Source organism: Mchenga conophoros, linkage group LG9 (assembly GCF_057382185.1).
Source record: "Mchenga conophoros isolate Kocher_MC1m ecotype Shallow Benthic linkage group LG9, M_conophoros_male_GT1.1, whole genome shotgun sequence".
Lineage (NCBI taxonomy): Eukaryota > Metazoa > Chordata > Actinopteri > Cichliformes > Cichlidae > Mchenga > Mchenga conophoros.
Window position 1 is genome coordinate 6,261,587 of NC_140534.1, and position 24,100 is coordinate 6,285,686.

Here is a 24,100-nt window from a genome sequence, read left to right on the forward strand (position 1 = left end):
AGGAGCAGACCGCGTATCTCTCTTGGACAGCGTGTCGGAGATGCTAAATCAAACGGTTTGGGAAATCGCAGACTTCTAAACGGACCAACTTTCTGAGAGACTTGAATAATCAGTGCATCAGCAGGAAAAGTGTGGAGAGGGGAGAGGTGAGGATACAGAGGGGAGGGGGGCTGTACTTTAAAAGTTAATTAACATTAGCAAAAAAGTGTAGCTGTGCTACATTTTTTTTCTTTATAAGGGTCTGCTACCTAGCCAGCAAAATTTCACCTAAAAGCAGACAACAGGATCGTCCTGCGCTGACGCAGCTGGTCGGCAGGAAGCGGCTGGTGGCGGCGGGGGTCCTGGGGGTCGTTATGGTACTGGTTTTGGTCATTCTCATCCCTGTTCTAGTCAGCTCAGCGGGGACAGCTGCACACTACGAGATGCTCGGTACTTGTAGGATGGTGTGTGACCCATACGGCACCAAATCTCCAACCAGCACTGCCACAGCCGATACCGTGCGCGACAACAGCTTAATGCAGTCTTTACCCACTTTTATCCAAGGTCCGAAAGGAGAACCGGGCCGTCCGGGTAAGGTAGGGCCAAAGGGATTGCCAGGTGAACAGGGACCACCCGGTCCAGCCGGCCCACCTGGTGAAAGAGGTGAACCCGGCAGACCCGGTTTACCGGGACCTCCGGGACCGAGCGGTGCTGCCAGTGCTATTAGCGCGGCCACCTACAGCACCGTACCCAAGATTGCGTTTTACGCAGGGCTGAAAAAACAGCACGAGGGTTACGAAGTACTCAAGTTTGACGACGTGGTGACCAACCTGGGAAACCACTATGACCCGACCACCGGAAAGTTCACATGTTCCATCCCTGGGATTTATTTCTTCACTTACCACGTCCTGATGCGCGGAGGGGACGGCACAAGCATGTGGGCTGATCTGTGCAAAAACAATCAGGTAAAACAAACGGCACGTAGAAGCAAAGATTTAAAGCAAACTCTGCAGTTCCACGAGGTTTCCATTGTTAGGCGTGCGTGTCCACAGTATCTGACTTTAATTTAACACGTCACATTTTGTTAGGTACATTTGATACATCTCTGGACTATCTACAAGTTAGCAGCCATATATATCCTAATATAAAAACATTTAAAAGTTCTCGACAGCACCTGAACTAATGTAAAAGCCTATTGATAGACCTGCAGTATGCAAATAAGAGGTGAACAAGCGTGCTGTCAGCCAATCTAACAGAGAAACAGTGGAACTAAACGAAGTGGAGTCTGTGGTTTTTGGTGAAACCGCAAGGCAGTGATGCTTAGACTGAGCAATGCATTTCTACGAGAGGCAAAATACAGTGTTGGCCACCTAATAGGACAGAAGAGAAGATGACACTAAGTAATATTTATACTAAGTGCAATGGTTAGAGAAGCAATAAAGAATCCGACAGGATCTTTGTACAGCTTCTCTTTGAAATGCTTTTTGACTGATTAAATGAGAACAAGAGTGTTTTTTATCATCCAGTAGCCACATATATTTAGGAGTACAAACAAACCCACACAACTTTACCAGTGTACTTTATAATGATATTTAGACAAGTCTAATCTTCAAACTGGCTAGTGAGTTCTATTCCAAACAATAGAGTGCCATGGTATTTGTGCATTTGATTAATTTTAGCTGTTTAGGTAGTAAGATATGTAACCGTAGTTTGTTTAAACCTCTACATGTTAGCAAAATAAATCACTAAAGAATATACATAACAATAGATTTTGCACTCACTGTCCAACATCTCAAGTAATATGGATTCCAAATCCACGGCCTGAATAAAGGAAATAAGAAAGAAAAATGAAATATACGACAATAATTTACCCCAAAAGTACATCACATAAAGGTATTTTATGATACAACAACAATAATAATAAAAGTAAAAAACTAATAATGACGATAACAATAATAATAATTACAGACCGAGTGAACTACAGAAGCCATTTACTGCCTCTGTTTCATCTGGTATGTGTTTGTTCCATCACGGTGTCCTGTTCTCTGTGCGTCTCTGTAGTGATCAGGCTGTCAGCGATAGATCTAATCTGTGGGGCAAACCAGTGTTGCAGCACCGCTCCACCAAGCACATCTCTTCTGCCTGTCAGCCGACTACTGTAATACTGCTGCAAAGCACAAGGAATACAGCAAACTTCTTTGGGATTAATGCAGTAGAACTGCACACCATGACAAATCAGATGCTGAAATACATATTTCAATTAGGGTTACTGGTATTGGGATTTTTGACCATATATTCAGAGTGTCATGGAGGAAAATAAGCAAGACCTGCTGAAGTGATTGTTACGATTATTCCTAAAATGTTGTCAAAAACAAATATACTTGTGAAAAAATTTAAATCAGCCTTATCAAGTAATTTTGTCTTTGGAAGGTACTACAACTCTTTGAGACATATTTTAGATTGAAAAGGAAATTCTGAGGAGACTGTTCAAAAACTCAAACATGATTTATCTTCAAAATGTAAAGTGGCCTTACATCTTACATATAACTATGTGTGTTAAATGTGGACTGCATAGTGTGACTGTCAAGTAAAGGTGAAGCTCTCCGGTTCTTGATTTTCTCAGATTCTGCAAAGAAAGATGCATCCGTCTTTGCCTCTTCCTCCATATGCAGGCTCTATCAGGCTATGAAAAAAATTCTTAGATATCATTTGCTAAATACTGATGAAACCACTCCATATTTTAAGCCAACTTATTAAAAAAAAGATAGAGTTAAGATTTATCATATCCTAAGTTCTGTGGCATTCTGTGCACTAATCCTGGTCTGAGTTTCAAGTTTGTTCTTTTACATTTATGTTTTGAGACAATTTAAGTTCACTGTATATGTGTCATCCCACTAAGTCAGTTAATTTAGAAGAAAAGTAAGTAAGCACAGTTTATTTATATAGTACTTTTCACAGACATATGTCACAAAGTGCTTCACAAGAAAGGTAAAAAAACACAATACACAATACAATACAGTCATAAATACATCATAAAAACCCTGGTCTAATTAAATGCTTTTTGAAATAAAATTTCTTTAGCTGCTTTTTGAAGGTCTCCACCGAGTCCACCGTAGAAATAGTCCACAGTCTGGGTGCAACAGTATGAGAAGCAGAATTAAACTGTGAGTGCATTTCATTGTTGACTCTGTAAGATTAAATTATTATTTTTAAATTTTCTGTTGTTGCCTTTTCTCAATATGACTTTTATATGACCGAATAATAAAACAAGCTTTAAAAATGTAAATTGACACCTAACAGTAACCACAAATAAACAAGATGTTACAGTGATAGTCGTAAACCAATTATAAATATTTATGTACTTTTCTTTAATTCCATGCTGTTTTATAGTACATTAGGTATTCCATACAATAATAATCAGGCTCATCTTATCATAAAGACCTCATACGTATCACCCCAAAAGAACCCGCTTTCAGACTGCTGGTTTAATTGTGGTTCATAAGGTATTTAAAAGTAGGATGGGAGGCATCGAGCTTCCAGCTCTCAGACACCTTCTTTATTTTAAAGATTAGGCTTAAAACTTTCCTTTTTGCTAAAGCATATAGTTAGGGCCTGAATCCCCCCTTAGTTACACTGCAATAAGTCTATCCTACTGGGGGCTTCTCGTGAGGTACTGAGTGTTTCCTCTTCACTGAACTTTATCACTCACTATGTTTTTGTACACCTCTCTGCATTTAATCATAAGTTATTATTAATCTCTGGCTCTCTTCCACAGCATGTCTGTCCTGTCTCCCATCACCCCCAACTGGTTGTGGCAGATGGCCGCCCCTCCCTGAGCCTGGTTTTGCTGGAGGTTTCTTCCTGTTAAAAGGGAGTTTTTCTTCCCACTGTCACCAAAGTGCTTGCTCAAAGGGAGTCATATGATTGTTGGGTTCTTCTCTGTATGTATTATTGTAGGATCTTTACCTTATCCAATATAAAGCACCTTGAGGTGACTATTGTGTGATTTGGTACACAGATAAAATTGAACAGAATTATTCTATATTACAGATCTATCCATGTGTTTGGACTGTGTGAGAAAGGTGGAGTACCCAGAAAGAACATTTCGATCCCACAACCTTCGCAGTGCTAACCACTGTACCGCCTTCTGAGTTTAGATAGATATTTTAAATGTTCTAAACTTTTTACTTTATATGAACGCTCAAAGGGATTTTTTTAAAAGTAATATTCAGACACACACCTTCAAACAGTTCTGTACTCTATGCATTTAAGGGATTAATTATTATGCGACAGCAGTGAATCCAGTGGGAGCAATTTGGGGCCCTGTGACAAGCAGAATAAACTAGCCAGCTGTCCACCAGCTTAGAATACAGGACCGTTTTGCCATAAGGTGATAAGCAATAACCACTGTAGCATCTTGCTGCCCACACTACTTGTAACGGTAACGCTGACGTTATGCAATATATATATACAAAACCTTTTATTCTTCTCAAATAACACAAACATACTTTACCTATTGTAATGCTGAACAGCCAACAAATACAGTAAACCTGTATGGTTAAGGTAATATCAAAGGAACTAAATCCACTCATTTTATATTCATAACAATAACAATAATGATTAAAGGAAACCACGCTGACTCATAGAAGACAGGATGTCAGCATTGAGTTCATATGCATGTGGAAATAATCTCATCTTCTAGTAGTTTTCTAGACTAACGCATACAAAATAAATAAATAAATAAAAATAAATACTTCTTGCTGGAACTGCACTACGCCATGCTGCGTTGAAGTTGAAATTTTTTGCTGTTTTCAAGTACATAAAAAATATGTTTCACTGAAGGGTTTTGTGATGCGCTTTCATACTATCTTAATACTATCTAAATCTGCTCTAACCACAGCCATCTCATAGAGATTAACATTTTAATGGATTCCTCCTTTAGCCACACTCCCTCGGTTTTCAAAGTTAAGGAAAACAATAAAATTTCGATGTACACTCTACAACGACTCCACTAGTGTGGCCTTTTGCCCTTCACCATCCCGGTCTTTTGAAACTGTGACATATTTATTCAAATGAGAGATGTGAAGTCAGTAAGTTAATGTTAACAGGAGATAGCTGTGTTATTAAGGTGCATTCATTAATCTCTATGCAATTAATTAAAAATCTAGTCAAAGTTAGTGAAGAACATTTTGCATCTTGTAGTATAACTGCAGGCTAAACAAGCAGAGGTTTGACTAGCTGGTGGACTCTGCATTCATACTGTAATGAGTTGTCACTCACAAAGTTGCCTAAAGCACAATTTAATTGTAGTATTTTAATTTGATTGGAACCATAATTTACAAATTGTACTTTATTTTGTATTATTTTGTATTCAACAACAGATACTTCTTAATCAGGAATTTATCCACTTACCTCATTTTCTCTCAGATGCAATCAGAATTTTATTTTGAAATGAGAGGCGCGTTCCTCTGGGTATTCAAATGGACACAGCTTTTAATCACTCTCTGGTGGCTCCATGCATATGTTACATACTGCACACTCCAGTGGGACACGTTTGTTTGTCCAAAAATATGTCTAAAAGTAAGAGCTAAGAAGAAAAAACAAACTGGCCTAATATTGGTGACCACAACATATAAAGAGGATGCAAACAATTTGCAGAAAACACACCTCTGTCGTACTTCAGAAGTACTGTTTTAATATTAACTATTCACAAAACATTTGTGACTATTTGTTATGCTGAACCTCCACCACAGCTGAAAAAGCTTTAAGGAATGATTAAAGCAATATTGTTGGCATACTTGGACAAAATGTTCACTTTTGATCATTACTGTAGAATTTATCTCTAATGTGATTGCAATTCAAAGTAAGAGTCCAGTGAATTCAGCTGAAAAGCTGAGCTCCATGTTTTCAGCAAAAGGAACTTCTAATTGTGCATGTGGAGCCTCGAGAAATATTTAAATGTGACCTGCTCTATTCTGGATGGAAATAGCTGGACTATCTGCAAAATAGAATCAGCATGGACTAGACTAACTGTGTATATTAAAATTAGGGCTGTAAAGTTGTGGAATATTATTTTGGAACAATTAAAGTATATGCAGTGCATACAGACTTATATACATTTATTTACTGCTTTTTCTAGTATTACAATGTACACTGCACAGGTAACCCAGCATATTTGTAAAGCAGTAAGAGTGTTTAAGTGTCTAGTCACACATTTAAATATCACTTTATTTGGCAGCACTTTATAATAATGGCACACTATTAAGTAGGGATGGGTACCAGTATCCGGTGCCATGATGGCACCGGTTCTGACATAAACAGTAGTAACCAGACCGAAAAGCAGCGCACATTTCGGTGCTTTATTTCGGTGCTTTTTTTTCTGAGCTGTGATACACTTTAGATTCTAGCCAATCATTTTACGTTTCCGAGGATAGTAGGCGGGCCAGGTACGTACGTTCTTTTAGAGCAGAGCTACAGATTAAAAATGCCCAAGGCGAAGCGGTCAAAGTCTGGCTGTACTTCAGAGCAAAATATGCAAACTCAGCAGCCTGCAACAAGTGCTTTAAGCTGATACTGTGATACTGTCAAAGGAGGTAACACCTCAAAATCCGATGAAACACCTGGCGACTCATAGCGTTTTTTTTTAAAGCCGAGAAATGCACCGTATTTGATAGCTTGCTGCGAGACCTCACACCGTGCACATCTACTGCGGGTGTGGTGCCTGTTATCGGACCCGGAGTTAGCAACATCCCCCAAAAACCCGAAGAGGAGAGTCCTGGCCCCTAGCCCTGCCAGTGTAGCAGAAATGATGAGGATGATGATGCAGCAGCAGCCGTTCTTCTCTGCGTGAGTAGCTTAATGTTGTTCGTGTGTAATTTACGTTGAGTAGGCTAACCACGTTATTAAATTAATGCATGTAAGGTGAACTAGCAAACACCGTCGTAGCTACATGCGGCTGTCTTCTTGTTTGATGGCAGATACTCCCTTCACCCTGGCCAAAAAGGCTAAAATGACCAAAGAAAAAGTGGAAAACAGTTAAACATGAGAGGTTTTTGGACAAAGTTTGTGTTTTTTCCATTGATTAAGCACTGCTTCCAGCCAAGAGTGATACCATATATGCTCTATAGCTGCAGAAGAGGCTAACATTGTTATCTTTTTACAAAAAAAACAGCTGAACATGAGAGGTTTTTGGACAAAGTTGGTGTTCTCCATTCTTTAAGCACCGGTTTGAGCACCGTTTAAGCACCGGCACCGGCACCGGTATCGGATAAAACCTAAACGATACCCATCCCTACTATTAAGTATTATTCAGGTATTAGCAAGTGCTTACTTCATTTATATAGCATTACTCCTCTGTAGTATGCCATTTATAAATACAGTTATATGAAATCTAACTATGATCATGTAGACGTGATGTAGTAGCAGTTATAGCAGTGGTTAAGAGTAACATATGTCTGTTTTTATAAATGACATACAGTGGGGCAAAAAAGTATTTAGTCAGCCACCGATTGTGCAAGTTCCCCCACCTAAAATGATGACAGAGGTCAGTAATTTGCACCAGAGGTACACTGCAACTGTGAGAGACAGAATGTGAAAAAAAAATCCATGAATCCACATGGTAGGATTTTTAAAGAATTTATTGGTAAATCAGGGTGGAAAATAAGTATTTGGTCAATAACAAAAATACAACTCAATACTTGTAACATAACCTTTGTTGGCAATAACAGAGGTCAAACGTTTACTATAGGTCTTTACCAGGTTTGCACACACAGTAGCTGGTATTTTGGCCCATTCCTCCATGCAGATCTTCTCGAGAGCAGTGATGTTTTGGGGCTGTCGCCGAGCAACACGGACTTTCAACTCCCGCCACAGATTTTCTATGGGGTTGAGGTCTGGAGACTGGCTAGGCCACTCCAGGACTTTCAAATGCTTCTTACGGAGCCACTCCTTTGTTGCCCGGGCGGTGTGTTTTGGATCATTGTCATGTTGGAAGACCCAGCCTCGTTTCATCTTCAAAGTTCTCACTGATGGAAGGAGGTTTTGGCTCAAAATCTCACGATACATGGCCCCATTCATTCTGTCCTTAACACGGATCAGTCGTCCTGTCCCCTTGGCAGAAAAACAGCCCTATAGCATGATGTTTCCACCCCCATGCTTCACAGTAGGTATGGTGTTCTTGGGATGCAACTCAGTATTCTTCTTCCTCCAAACACGACGAGTTGAGTTTATACCAAAAAGTTCTACTTTGGTTTCATCTGACCACATGACATTCTCCCAATCCTCTGCTGTATCATCCATGTGCTCTCTGGCAAACTTCAGACGGGCCTGGACATGCACTGGCTTCAGCAGCGGAACACGTCTGGCACTGCGGGATTTGATTCCCTGCCGTTGTAGTGTGTTACTGATGGTGACCTTTGTTACTTTGGTCCCAGCTCTCTGCAGGTCATTCACCAGGTCCCCCCGTGTGGTTCTGGGATCTTTGCTCACCGTTCTCATGATCATTTTGACCCCACGGGATGAGATCTTGCGTGGAGCCCCAGATCGAGGGAGATTATCAGTGGTCTTGTATGTCTTCCATTTTCTGATGATTGCTCCCACAGTTGATTTTTTCACACCAAGCTGCTTGCCTATTGTAGATTCACTCTTCCCAGTCTGGTGCAGGTCTACAATACTTTTCCTGGTGTCCTTCAAAAGCTCTTTGGTCTTGGCCATGGCGGAGTTTGGAGTCTGACTGTTTGAGGCTGTGGACAGGTGTCTTTTATACAGATGATGAGTTCAAACAGGTGCCATTCATACAGGTAACGAGTGGGGGACAGAAAAGCTTCTTACAGAAGACGTTACAGGTCTGTGAGAGCCAGAGATTTTCCATGTTTGAGGTGACCAAATACTTATTTTCCACCCTGATTTATGAATAAATTCTTTACAAATCCTACCATGTGAATTCATGGATTTTATTTTTCACATTCTGTCTCTCACAGTTGAAGTGTACCTCTGGTGCAAATTACTGACCTCTGTCATCATTTTAAGTGGGGGAACTTGCACAATCGGTGGCTGACTAAATACTTTTTTACCCCACTGTACTAGGGAGAAGAAATGATATATATAATTGATTGAGTACTTGCTAATATCTTACTAATGCTTAATAGTGTGACAATATTATATAATGTTATGTTATATAAAGTGTTACCCTTTATTCTACGCCCTTATATACTTTACTTTTCACTCTATAGCCATACAATATAACAACATCCACCACACACCATGAACGTCTGTTCTGTCATATCCTTCTCTGTTTTGTGCCATTGCTCACATTTTGGACTAAGAAGACAGGATCTTATATTGCGCTTTTCTACACTGAGGACTCAAAGCGGTTTTATACAACTTGCCTTAGTTGCCCATTGACACAAGCACTTCTTTTTTCTATGCTCTTTCTATGTAAGTGCTTTCTGTGTAACATTCACACACATTCTGATGGATTCATTGGAGAGGAACTTGGGTTAGCATCTTACCCAAGGATATTTGGCATGCAGACTGGAGGGATCAAACCAGAGAGGAGCAAAGGAGGCTATCTATGTCCACTGTGTATGACCATGGTTGAAGTGAGGTCATGGTTTACAGCACCAGCTGTCAGTCACCAACAATTGAATCCCGAGATCCCTTCCCAGGAATCTCAACTCTCACTTACTAGTAGCCTCAGGTGACCTCAATAGCTCAAACAATGGTGGGGTGGGGTAATGTCTCACAGAATATTAACCTGTTGGCTCAGGTGATGGGAATGACATCTTTTTTTCACACATGCCTCATGTGAGGACATGGTCAAGTTGTAGGTTACCAAGTAAATGGTTAACAACCCTCAGGAATACCTCGAATGGGACAGTCCAGACAAGTGGTTTACTACCTGGCGCTCTCCACCAGTTCTTCTATAACCAAAGAAGCTTCATGGAGAGGTGAGAGAGGTAGAAAGTGTTCAAAAAACCTAAAGAAAACCAGCTGCCTTCTTTTCAAGTTCTCAGGACTACCATGACCCAGATAACCAAGAACCACACAGACACAGAGAAAAGGAGTTTAACTAGAGTTACTCCTCTGTTTTTTGCTTCTCTATCAGTAAATCTTCTTGTACTGTCTTTGTGGATACCTATTTGAACACGAGTAGTCAGTGACGATGGAGTTATGAATGGACAAAATTTATTTTGATTAAAAAATGCAGGCTAAAGGATCGAAATGAGCTTAGACACGAGCTGTGGCACAGGCAAATGTTCTATTATGCCATCTATTACCCACTGACTTAACTGCTTGTCCACAGGACAACACACCGGACAGGAGACTGCCAGACTAAAACAGGAAAAACACACTAAAGGGCAGACTGAATAAATACAGGGAACAGAGGGAAGAAACAGAGAGGACTAGAGAGCTAGGGATGAAGAGAGCAAGAGAGTGAGGGACAGAGAGGGTGAGAGAGTGAGGGACAGAGAGGGTGAGAGAGTGAGGGACGGAGAGGGTGACAGGCACACATTTCATAACAGTATGTCTTTCAGAAAGTGCTATAATTACTAATCAATTACTTACTGAGAAGACTTTCTCTTACTCTTGGTGGTCTGCGGATGGCCTGGAACTCCTAGATCCAGGATCCAGATCCACATAGACTGCGGCTTCCTATCCTCATTTTCAAGTACATTTTGTGACAAAGTCACATACACATATATTTATTTCAGAAACTCTTAAAAGAACAGTTTTCAAAAAGTTAACTAATCCAAGGAGCTTGGAAAGAAAAGCGACTTGACTTATTTAAGTTTCTTGAAAACGTTTCACCTCTCATTTCAGAAGCTTCAGTTCTAAGACCAAATCGGGGATTCCCAGATATTTAAGCCCTAGTGGGAGTTGTCCCTTAAGAGGGTTGTTGATCATGTGCCTCATCAGATAAGCCAAGGTGTGAAAAAGCTTCTCGGACAAGAGGTAGTCTTCGAGAAACTTAAATCTTAAATCTTTCGAAGCTCCTTAGATTACAATGACCTGGCTGACTGAGAACCTACACAGTTACCGTATTGTTTATCGGATTATAAGGATTATAATAACCGGATTATAAGGTACATTGTCGATAAACCGATCTGTTTTCATACATAAGGCGCACCAGATTATAAGGTGTATTAAGCGAAACAAAACAGTCAGATAAGTCAAACTTTGCTCAACTCATTCTTTTTGCTTCCTCCACTTCTGTACCATTGATTCAGTAATGTTGAATAGAGCTACTCTATTCCCATGTTCCCATTAATGACTAACCTCGTATTGTGGATGGATTATCTCAGTTGTTCTCCTGACTGAAGTTTGTTCCCTTTAAAGCATCCTGCCACGCGATTGCATTTGTCCCTAACCATCAGGAACCCTCACGTTAACTTTCATCGAGTGGAAAAAAGTTAGCGTTCATCCTCCAGCTTCACTGTGTTTATATTATGCTAACATAGCTGTGTCGCTAGCAGTCACGTAGCACATTATTATAAACCAGCTAACCCAACTTCAGTAACCCTACAAAAGTCACTGTTGTTTAGTTTTCTGTCTTCATTTATGTTGGAAGTGATAGCAGAGCTGTGCGTTTTAATTTTTTCAGAAATTTCTCAGTCAGAACATGCTATATGATGTTTAGGTGGAAACTAGCACGCTAACTTCCTGCTAACTTCTAACTCTATTAAATGTAATAAATTCTGATTTCATGGATGCCTGGATGTTAAACGTAATTGTTACACCTGGTAAAGCAGCAACATTGATCATTTTATTAAAGATGAAAGAATTTAGACAGTTTTTAACTCTCTGTGATGCTGCAGTGTTCGTTTGACTTTGGGACCTGAAGCGGAGTTTGGACCCAGATTACTCCACAAGACTCCTGACTACGGTAGCCGTAATGCTCCAACAATCCATCAAGTGCTGCGGCTTCATAGCTTACTAAAGTAGTACTAAAACATTTTTTGACAGATATTTGAGCGCTGTGTACCACATAAAATCGGTTCAAGGTTGGTAAGCACAACCAGAATTTATACATGATATGGATTTTAAGGGGCACTGTCGATTTTTGAGAAAATTAAAGGATTTTAAGTCCGAAAAATACGGTTACTAATTAATTTGTTAGGATCCTGTGTTTTGGACCCAGTGCTTTGTGTTTGTAATTCCTTCACCTTGTCTGTCTGGTCTCTCTGTTTTGTCTCCGTGTCTATCACGCTGTCAGGTTTGCATGTCCTAGTTGCAGTATTGGCATTAATTTATTTGTGTTGAGTCTAACTTCCCTTGTCTTGTTATTCTTGATTTTCTCCTGGCATGTTTTCCATTTGTTTCCCCTTTCCGTAATCACCCTACTGTGTATATGTTGTCCCAGTCTCTCCTTGTCCTTCATAATGTTCAGTTACCTAGTGTTACTCTGCTTTCTGGTCTTTGTGCCCACTAGTTACCTAGAGAGTTTATAGTTTGCATTGTTTTTTTTGGTTTAATTTGGTACTTTGCCCTATGTGTTTTTCTTTCACAGTTCTTCTGTTAAAATGTCTGACTAACATTGGAATCAAGGACACAGCACTTTGACACAATTAATATCAGTTAGCATATCATCAATAATCACCCTGTTTTATATGTTCTGTATGTTTTATATTTTTATTTTCCCCATCTTTTAATTAGAGTTTGCACGATACCACTTTTTTATGTCCTTATATTTTACATAAGATTAAAACTTTGGGTGTAAGATTCAGATAATTATTTATTAAAAGCTAGACATTTTAAATGAGAATAAAAAAGAAAAGTATGTCTTTGTGCCCCCTTTTCCCTGTTCATGCCCTATCGGCCCCCCTGGCTAAACTTTGCTAGATCCGCCCCTGCACAGTTACCAGCCGTCAGCTACGTAGAAAAAGATCCTGGTGTAGAAAGTAATATTAAATAAATTCTAACAACAGCTTATCAAGCTTAAAAGTGCTGCTGTTGTTCAGCCGCTGGTGTCCTCTTTCTGGCTCGAAGTGGGGTAAAAACAAACAAGAGAGACAGACTTGCGACAGAAAAGCTGATCAGCTGATCATTGATCAGTTTCACGATTGAAGTAGCAGCAAGAAGAGGCACTGGCTCCATATATCGGTTGTTAAGCTTAATGTGGGAATGCTTTACAAACATTCAGAGATGAACTTACACACTTGCTTTACTTCTCTCTGGGATAACTTCCTCGGAGATGAAATGCTGGTTTGCTAGAGGCTACAAAAACTCAAGAGGAACTTCTATCCCCAAGCCATCCGGGCCCTAAACACACACACCCGCCCTCTCACATCATCTATAATTGACTGAGACAGGACTCTCTTCCAAACACTCTAAACCCAGGCACAATGTACATTCCAAATTCCTTTAATTTTAAATATGTTTATATTGTCTATTCTGTAAAATAGTCATTTGTCTATTCATATTAATGTACAGAATTCACCTGCTTGCTGCTACTACTGCACATTCACCCAATGTATATACTACATATATATATATATATATATATAATGTGGGGTGGGGACCCCACATTTTTGCACTTGTCGAGGTGCGTGTCAGGCTACATTTCACTGTGTGTTATGCTTGTATAACTATGCATGTGACAAATAAAGAACCTTGAACCTTGAAATACACAAAGCCGCTCTATCACGTGAGCACACTGCTCCGACGAGCCGAGTTACGCCGTGTCGCAAGTTTTGTGAGGTGCTTTTTTGATATTTAATGGATCGGATTACATTTTTTATTTCTCTCCGATATCCGATCCAGTAATTTAGGTCAGTATCGGACCGATCCGTCCATCTCTACTTTTAATATTGTTCGTGTTGCTTTTTGTTATAAGGTGATGCCTTATAACAGCATCACCTAAAGCTCCAACAAATAAAATGTATGCTACGTCTACTAATAATAATAATGAACTAAATTTAGCACAAAAGGTAAGGAAATTGGTGTTTGATTAAATATTTCTTTATTGTAACAATGCTTCTTGGCAACAAATCTAGGAAAGCCTTTGTTTTCTGTAACTAAAATGCATTTCTGGGTTGAGCATGAGTTGAGTTGAGCATGGGTGGGTTGTACCCATGGAAAACTTGCCAGTTCTTCTTTGCCAATGCCAAACAAACAGCTTGTTCCCCTATTGACTCTCGTTGGGTATCATTTATTAGGCTGAATGACTAAAGTCTGAAGAAACACTGGCAGTTTACAATTTCTGAGCTGGGGGTTCAGTTTATGGCTGAAATCAGATTTTTTTACTCCTTCTCTTCCTCTCAGAAGATTGGACAAGAAAAAAAAGTAAACCCAGCTCACACGAGACAAAAGACTAACAAAATAAAACAAATAACAAAAACAACACAAAGCATAAGAAGAACTCAGAACCGAGAGGCTGACACCATGCATGTATTACTTCTAGCCTGGATTATTGTAATTCATTAATATCAGACTGCTTAAAATGCTCCCTGAAAAGTCTTCAGTTGAAAAGTTGATCCAGAATCCTGCAGCAAGAGTAACAACTAGGACTAGAACAGGAGCCCATATTTCCCCATAACTCCTGAGTCCCGTTCATTGTCTCCCTGTTGAGTTCAGAACTGAATTCAACTTCCTTCTCCTTACATACAAATCTTGAATAATAAAAACATGTCAAAGCCTAAAGATCTAACTGGACTCTGTTATCTTAACAGAGCATTTAGCTCCTAGACTGGGGACCTGTGGGTAGCATCGGTGTTATGCAGGGGCCTATGGGGTCCAGGCCCACCCAGTAAATCTACGGATATATTTCAACTAGAAGTTTCACTAATTTATAAAACTTAGTGATGGTAAACTTAAACACCCATATTGATGATAAGTTATTATAGCGCAAGCTCAATTTCACGACTTATTTCATTGCTGCCAACCCTATTTAGAAAAAAATATAATTGGAGGAGGAGCCTTCACCTGGTGGAACTAACAGTTTGGGTTTAAGATACAGGGACCTCTCTTCTTTTAAGGTTTGACTTGAAACACTTGGGGCTGAGCATAGCCCTGAAAGCATTAACAGCACCTCTTCTAAAGTTATTCACGATATTTTTGAGCAAAATTAAAATAAAATATCAAACACTGTAAGTATTAGGCTGTCTCTTGCAGAATTCTACTGAAATAATACAATCAGTGCGATTTAAATTCTTCAGCATTGTTTGCCAACTTTACCAGAGCTTCTGCTTCTATGGTGTCATAATGGGACCTTTTAAATGTGGCCATCTCTGTCTTGTCTTTTGAATGTTTATCTTTTCTTCACCTTTCCTGCTCTTTTGGTATCAATCTGCTGCAATTTTAATCTTCACTGCTCTCTCATCCCCTTCTCTCTCCTTTCCTGGGTATAAAAACAATGCAGTAGTCATGTGCCAATTAATTATATGTGATGTGATGATGAGATATTTAACGACATCTGCCTTCACAGCCACATCGCTGTTGTAGAAAAATAATTTGAGCATTGAAACCCAACTGATTTTCTGAGATTTATTGAAAGAAAGTTAAAACCTTTGCAATGGGATCAATACAGCATGAACAGTGTTCGTACCAGCATTGACAAAAAGGCAAAATTGTAACAGCTTCTGTCGTGTCGATGCAATCTTTGTCTATTCGCTATTCGACAGTGAGTGAAGTGCTCACTGTCATGTCGGCACCAGCTTGGTAACGAAGTGTGTCATGGCCTTGAGCAAAGCTTAGAGTCTTCATACAAAAGACAATTTGTACAAAATATACATTAGGTAAAATAAATTTTCCATGACAATCACCTCTGTTTTTGTAAATTTATATTTTCCTTTTCACTTTTCAGTATACTGTTTTGGAGTAATTATTCTTCTTCCACTGTTATTGTGACTACATTTTAATATTTAATATTTAGTGTGTGAATGGGTGGATGACTGAATGTAGTGTAAAGCGCTTTGGGGTCCTTAGGGACTAAGTAAAGTGCTATACAAATACAGGCCATTTACCATTTAATTTATTTCACACAAAGAATTCTATGTATTGTCTTTAAATGTCCACTGGAGTTCATTAATCCACAGTCAGTGTTGGGTTTAAGGCCTTCCAAAGTAATGTGTTACTACATTTTTCAGTTATACAGGGACTAAACCCAGTAATTACATTAAAGGTACAATTATATCATTACCTGCGTTTCAAAGGCTCTTTAGTTACAAGCACACATGGTGGATAGGAAGGGGAAAAAAGAACTCAAACTGACTCTTGTTTTTTTCTTTCTGCCTGGTTGGGCTACAATCAGCTAATGTCAGTTCACGTGCCAAGAAGAGGAAAATAGCAGAACAGTTTTTGATTGGATATTGTAGTTTTTTTTTTTTTTTTTTGGCCTGTCCCGTTTGGCTCTTTTGCATCAGAATTGTTGTCTAAAGGCAAAGAAAGATGCCCAACGGATTTACTTTACCAAACTGACCATCCCAGCCTTGCCGTAATGGTCCATTTGATTCACCTTTTATTGTTTATTTTATTTTCACTTGCTGAATACGGGACAGACTTGACTGGAGGAAAGAAGGGGAGAAAGAAAGAGGGAAAGAGAAACAGCTGAGAAGAGGGACGGGGGAGAAGGGCAAAAAACATAAACCAACAGAATGAGCAGAAAAAAAAAAAGAAATAAAAAATGCATATATCAATCACCTGGATCACCTGCTGAGAAAGAAAAAAGAAAGCAAGCAGAAGAGAACAAGAGTAATAGAATAAACAACATCACAATGATATATGGGAATATGACAGTAAATACTAAATGTTAAACATTATTGTGCAGCACATAAGATCAACAGAACACAGTGTGCTTTGAGGTAGGAGCCAAAAAGGGTGTAGTTTGTGGGTGTGATCACCCGTGTGTACACCTGTGAGCATGGACGCGCTTGTTTTTTGTTTTTTAAAAGGTTCCTTCATGTAATAATCTGCTAGAGGGTGTGGGGGGGCCACAGCCCCGTCCTCCAGGGCGTGAAGCAGGTGTGGAGGAGATCAAAACTCCAGACATCCAGAGGCCCCCAGAACACAAGAGACCAAGGAAGACCAACAGAGGGGCAGCTGCGCCACTGTCCCGGAAAGAGCTGAGGAGAGTCCCAGATGAGGGCTCACTCAGCAGCCGCGGAGCAGAAGCCAGGGGGAGTTGCAGTGACGCGCCCGTGAGCTCCGCCGGCAGCCAGCTGCGCCTGAGTGACCGAGCCCCAGGCCGAGAGGCCGGGGGCACCCCACCTCCGAAGTGGCCCGAGCGAGCCCCAGGCTCCAGGCCCCGATAAGCGGCCGCCAAGGAGTGAGCCGGTGTGTACCTGGACGCCCATCCCCGGACACAAAGAACCACCAACGCACCGATGTCTGAGGGGGTCCGCCACTGGCAGGGGAAGTGGTGGTAGGGGGAGATAGGCCTCCAAACCTTGGAGGGCCTGAGATGTCCCCAGAGAGGTGGCGCCTGACACCCAACCTGACATATAGACACAGACATACAGGCACACACAGATACAAACATCCATTCCCACCCTCATGCTCTCATATGCACTTACTCCACACTCAACCAACGTGGAGACAGACATAAAGAGACGTTGTACACACGATCACACTCCCCAAGCGTACTCTACAAACCGGGTCTAGGTGCCCTCGCCCCTGGAGGGGGGAACTGCACCCAGACCCAGGTGGTGTTTCCCTTTTCCCTGCGGTGGGGGGAGGCAGACCGCCCCGACTCCGCAGCAGCAGGAAGGCTCCACACTCCAGACCGCAGTCGGACGGCCAACTCCTCCTCCTAGCCCCCCTGCTCCAGCAGGTCGCAGAGAACGGGGGTGAGAGAAGACTCCAAACCTCCCTCCACCCGCTCATTGTAATGTTGATGCATGTGTGTTCTAAGGTGCATTTAAAACCCAGGAGGGCATGGAGCTACCTGCCAGAGAGCAGCAGGTAAGCGCATGGTCCCTCCTGCTAGCCCTCAATGTCTACGTGTATTTAAAATTGAGAGGTGGGCAACGATGCCAAGATCATTCTTTCACCGTAACAAACATCAGGCTTTGGCGAACAGTCATGGAAATTTTCAGGGCTCTGTGGAAATCCATCAAAAAGATATGACGAGAGAAAAAAGTGCCTCATTTCCAGAGTTTGAAATCTGAAGAAATCTGAGCGAGGGACAGATTTCCACCCCTCAAACAAGTCTAACTCATCTCAGAACGGTAATAGGTGAGAAAATAATTCTTGAATTGTGAGTGTCAGGAGTGTCTGAAGATATACAGGGACAAGCCTCATATCTTAATTTCGCTTCGTTAAGGAGATATGACAATTTGAAAATGCCTCTCATTAGAGAAATCCAGCGGTGATTTTGAATAAACTCTCCATTGACTTTCAATGGAGAGTTTTGAGACTTATTGTTGCTCTGAGGAGATTTGCAAAAAATCTGTAACTCCCACAACAATGATAGTGACATTTCCTGAAAGCCAGCAAAAATACCTACGTTTTGATGTATAATTTGTGGAAGTTGAGTGGAAATTGAGCGAGTAGCAAGAAGTTGTTTGGACATGAAGAGAAAATTCAGAATGGACGAGGGCTCACTCTGAGTTAATTGCATAGCAACCATAGCAACGCATGTATTTTGTGAAAAATCACAATTTTGCAACTGAAGACTTAAAGAGGCATTAAATGAAAACAGTAACAGATATGAAAAAGCTGAATCACACAGGAAAAGCCCAATCATTTGAGAACATTTTAAAGTTTGAATGGAGTTTCTAGGTGAAAGTATGAGGAAGTAGTTAAGTTTCAAAGACAAGAAAGTTTTAGCAGAATTGTTTTTGGTGAATTTCACTTGATATCCGTTGAATGTTCCTGGAAAATATTATAAACGATTATTTCAATTTGTTTCAATTCTAATTGTACTGAACAAAGTGAATTAACCTCCTGAGACCCGAACTCTTCCAGGGCATGCATTTTTAGTTTCTCTGTGATATTTGGGCATAGAATGACTTTTTTTTTAACCTAATTTTGTTTTCTAAGAAAAATGAGAGCCACATATGAGGATATTCGTTTAAAATTTCAATAGAACAGTGGCAGTATAATGTCCTCGTAAGTGGATATCAGGTCCTTGTAGAGCAAAATTGAGTAATTTGGTCTAAATAACCCAAAATGTGATGTCCACATATGTGGACGCCAGGTCCAGGAGGTTAAATAAGACTAGACTAAAAAAAATCATCCTTGATAGTTGACATGAAATTCTCACATTCCTATACACTGTGTGCTGAGTTTCATCTCAAGCTTCTGCACTTTTCGTTGAGGTAAAACGGACAATTCCGCTCAAACTGAACAAAGTTAATGAAGTATAATAACACCCATATCAAAAATAAAAAATTTATTACGAATCATCCTTGATAGTTAACATGAGATTCTGCCCAGATTCCTCTTCTGACTCTGCTCTACATGTGTGCAGTTTAATCTCAAACCACTGCAAAATCTCCCAGAAAATGCAGACACCAGATTTCAGAAATTCATAAAAGATCATCCCTGATGATTCCTCATTTTATCCAAAATGCCATCCAAAAACTTCTCGGTCAGCAGTGTCCCCTTGGAACCTGTCCTGACCTTAATGTAGACCATACCTTCATACAATTCAGATGTTGTTCTGGGTTCTTTTGTGATCTGAATTAGTTGTTGATATGTTCTTGGAGTAATCTTGGTAGGCTGCCACTCCCGAGAAAGTTAACTACTGTTCCCGGTTTTCTCCATTGTGTATAAGCTATAACATGCCATCAGTCAGATTTGGATTTCTGTTTTGATTTTAAAACCATCAGTTGAAAACAAGATCTAAAAAGTGCAGGCCTTACAGTTAGGGTTACTAACTGTAAGGCCTGCACTTTTTTCAGTTAGGGTTAGTGGTCGTGATTATACCACAAAATTGGGGGAAAAAATTCATAGGAGAGGTTCTACTGATCTTTTTGATGAGCAGAGCCTGTTTCAGTTTAAGTGTTGTTTTCAATAAATTGCATGCTCAAAAAATGTTTTGTCTCACTCCCATTTCTTCCTCTTCCATGTCGAAGCTCTACTTGGAAGCTTGTTAAGATCCAACCATGCAAAATATGGGGTTTTTTTGGCCATTTTTTAAGTGGTCTTAAACTTTTGATCATAATTGTATTTACTGGTCTAACTGCTAACTGTTAGAGCAAAGTGGATATCTAATGAGGTGTTGTGGGTCCAGGTAAGATCGGCAGGGATAACCGTGCCCAGAAACCTGGAGGTGTAGACAGATTCCATATATAATAAGAGGGGAGTGGGAGTGTCTCCTGAAGTCCATTAAGAGTTCTTTTCTTTTATGGATGCTCAGCGTCAGGTTATTTTCTGAGCACCAGTGGGACAAGTTCTCTACCTCCGCCCTGTACTGAGGCGGCTGTTGTTGTGATTTGGCACTATATAAATAAAATTGAATTGAACTGAATTGAATTGAATAGATGAGCCCAGCTGTATGCCATACTATATGTACTATATTACACTATTTTATAATGACATGATTTCTTGGAATAGCTAGGGCTTATCCTCAAATTATCCACAGGTACCACAACACATGGGGTTGACTGTTCTATTGTTTTAAAGCCAGTAGCTCCCCTCTAATTCTTTTGAGCTTTTATGCTCACTTAATATGTATGCTTCTCTATTTTTTCTTTTTCTTATTACTCATGTTGTTGACATACATCTTTTTACACAATCACATTACAGGGGACCTGCATCCCTTTTGGGGCCAAACTAAAATTCCTCTTAATGCAAATCATTACATTTACACATTACATTTTGAAATAAGACTTGATTAAAATCAGGGGTAGACAAATAGTAGTAAGTCTCTATGAAATATAATGTAAGTCCTTTTAATGTCCTCATGATGAAACACAACTCTGTCTGTTTGTGTGTGTATCTGCATTTCACGTATTTCTGTAGGTACGTGCCAGTGCCATAGCCCAGGATGCAGACCAGAACTACGACTATGCCAGTAACAGTGCTGTTCTGCATCTAGAGCCAGGAGATGAGGTCTACATTAAACTAGATGGAGGAAAAGCTCACGGAGGCAACAACAACAAGTACAGCACATTCTCTGGATTCATTATCTACGCTGATTAAACTATAATTACTACATTTTGGCTTTCAATTATTGGCCTTCTGGCTCAGCGCTTCCACAAATCATCTTCTTCAAATGTAATTTTTTTAAAACTTTTGTGGAGAAACCAAGAGAAAGCTGCATAATGTATTTCCTATGTTTTGCTATTCTCATGATACTTGTTGAAAGTATCTCTCGACAGGAAAATTAATTGTTTAACTTTTTTTGTAAACATTTCCTGTCTGTATACTATCATGTCATAATTAACACTGACATGCTTGTTCCAATAGTAGAACTTGTGGGGTAATGGTGGTTAGCTCGGGGGTGGAGGGCGTTTCAGGGGTTGGAGGTTTGAAGACAATTCTGTCATGAATCTGACATCATCACAGGCAGCATGTCAACAAATCCAGCAAACATTTAAATCAACAAAGTAAATGTGGAAAAGAGGAAATCAAATATAAACATGACATTAAGAAAGTTGTTTGTGAAAACAACAACTAAGGCCAGTTAAGTCTGCTGATGCAAAAATTTTTGATTTGATTGTTAGTGTTTTTGGTTTTACAAGTTGGAACCATTTAATTGTTTATATCTAAAAAAAATTAAAGCAATTTAATGGAAAAATGAAATGGTATATACAGCACAATCAGAACAAATATGAATGCAAATGTTTTTGCTCCATATACAGAAGAATAGTAGTTTGTGTTTCACTCCTAGTCACCTTAAAACTCATGTTTGTCATGTTATTTCCCATTTTTGGACCCAATATAATGCAACACTCAGTTAAATATATACTATCTGATATACCTGGCGATGGGAATGTTGATGTATAAATGTAGGATTGCATTTACTGGAAGACGTTTGACTCAAAACTTCATGTCATGTCCCAGTCTCTCCAGTCTAATGAGGAGGTCAGTTTGATGTCTCTGCATCTAGCATAGATCAGTTCTGTCCTTACAGTCTATACACAAGCTAAAAGCCAGTGGAAATTGTTTTTTGTAATTTTAACAGCAGTTTGTATGGCTGCTATTGCTTGTCTGGTGTAGGTGCAGTGACTATGCACAAACTCTGAAAGGTTTTGCAATTTCTGAACAGTTTTAACAGTGTACAACTGATTAGTCTACAAATGAAGATGACCGAGACAGCGCAGACAAATGTTCACAATTTTATGTTTATGCATTTTGTCTTTTTCAAAGAGATGCTGGTACTGATTAGTCAAATAACAGATGGTAAAATGTCATACATGATCTCGATACACCATATTTCACAGTATAAGTCACTTTAAAAAGCATGTAGACTACAACATATTTTAATGGGTTGTTGGCTGACATATGGACTTGTGTTTGTACCAGCAGAAATAATTGCTTGACAACCGTAATCTTATCAAAGAATTGTATTAAAAACTGGCGATATTAGAGGTTCTTTACATTGAATAAAGTTTAAATTAAAGGTGTAATCATGAATATGTATAAAATCGTTTTGTAAATTGCTTTAATATCCTTTCACACTACATTACTGGCATGATAGCCTTAATGAAATTATGGAATAGACCTTCTCACCAAGGTCTTCTCACCAAGACCTTCTCACCTAATTCACACAGAAGGTTCTCTGCATATTAAGCATATGCAGAGAACTTTAGGGGACCTAGAATAATTGTTATTCTGTGTATCAATTTCTTTTTCTTTTTTGGTTGCGAATCTCCCTGGAACTTCCTCTTTTGGCTTTAGAGGAAACGTAGGGTGCCCTGGTAACCATGTTTGCTAAGTCTTAGGCAGTCAGTTCTCATTCCCAAGGGCGTCAGGCAGCTGTGATACAACTGCACCTGTGAAGGACCCTGTTGCATTACATTTCAATAAAGAGAGAATTTGGAAGAAAAGATTAAACATGAAAAACTGTGACTGGTCAATCAAGAGTCTAATTTTTTTTTTATGAACTGCCCTGAGATGAGGTGGAACTGGAAAGGAAGAAGATGCATGGTACATTATCTAAACGGCAGCATAAACAGATCAAAATGAAATTCAGAAACAGTGAATAAGGAGTTGCTAAAGACAAACAAACGTGTAATTTGAAGATGTCGGCAATCTAACAAAACAGTATCTGACACCCTGGAATAGAAATGCATCGGTGCTTGTCGTATCATAGCCTCACTAAAGCTGCATCTTTCTCAATCAAATTAAGATTTTCTGGTCTACCAACTAATATCATAGCCATAAGTGCTGAACACAACTTATCATGGCCTATTTTCTAACAAAACCTTTGTATTTATATAGCATGTAAACAAGTGTCATACATACCTACAAATATTAATATGGTGTTATCAGCATCAGTGGTATCCAAGTATTTAAAAACTGTCATTTCCTGTGCCTTTGTCCAAGATCACTTTTCTTTCTAGTGCAGTTTTTACAGTCCCTGAAGTTAGTACAAATGTGAGTGCATACTGCTCATATGGTATATTTGAACTGCAATGTGAACTGGAACTACTATGCAGACATAACAAAATGACAACAATACGGTGTCATGCAAGGACTGTCTGAAAATGTTGCTCATACTGGAATCTTCTGTAAATGCTGTATTGATATAATATGTTCTTTGTTTTCTGGAAGAGTGTAGATGAAATGAGATGCTTAGTTAATCCTCTTATTAATTCAATAATTACTTGTTGTAAAGTCATAGCCTGACCATTGTATGTGTGGTAGATAAAGTGTGTGCAATATTATGAAAACTTTGCACACTCCTCCTGTCTTACAACAGTCCCCTGTGTAGTATTACTTCAAAAATATCTCAATAAAATGGATAGAAATAACACTGTGTCTGTGTGTGAATTTCAAAGTATTTGAGATATCACTATTATATGTTTGCAACATAACTGTCTTTATAGGTCAAATCCTATTCTTCATCAAAAGCCAAGGCCATGCATTTAGTGAGAGTCCCCAGGCTCTGCCACCTATGCTACCCCATGCTGACTTTACCCAGCTTAACAAGGTCCACATCAGCTGTTGAGAGAACACATCTTGAGAACATACTGAATGAAAGTGGGCTACTGGAACAAGGTACACATGGACA

General features: G+C 39.6%; 1 protein-coding gene across 1 annotated transcript; it reads left to right on the forward strand.

Moving 5' to 3' along the window:
• Positions 1-23,831, forward strand: c1ql3a (complement component 1, q subcomponent-like 3a). Its single transcript, XM_085286231.1, has 3 exons — positions 1-146; positions 239-944; positions 20,884-23,831. The coding sequence occupies exons 2-3, from the start codon at positions 354-356 to the stop codon at positions 21,061-21,063; spliced, it is 771 nt and encodes a 256-aa protein (XP_085142357.1). The 5' UTR covers positions 1-146; positions 239-353; the 3' UTR covers positions 21,064-23,831.
• The last annotated feature ends 269 nt before the right edge of the window (positions 23,832-24,100 follow it).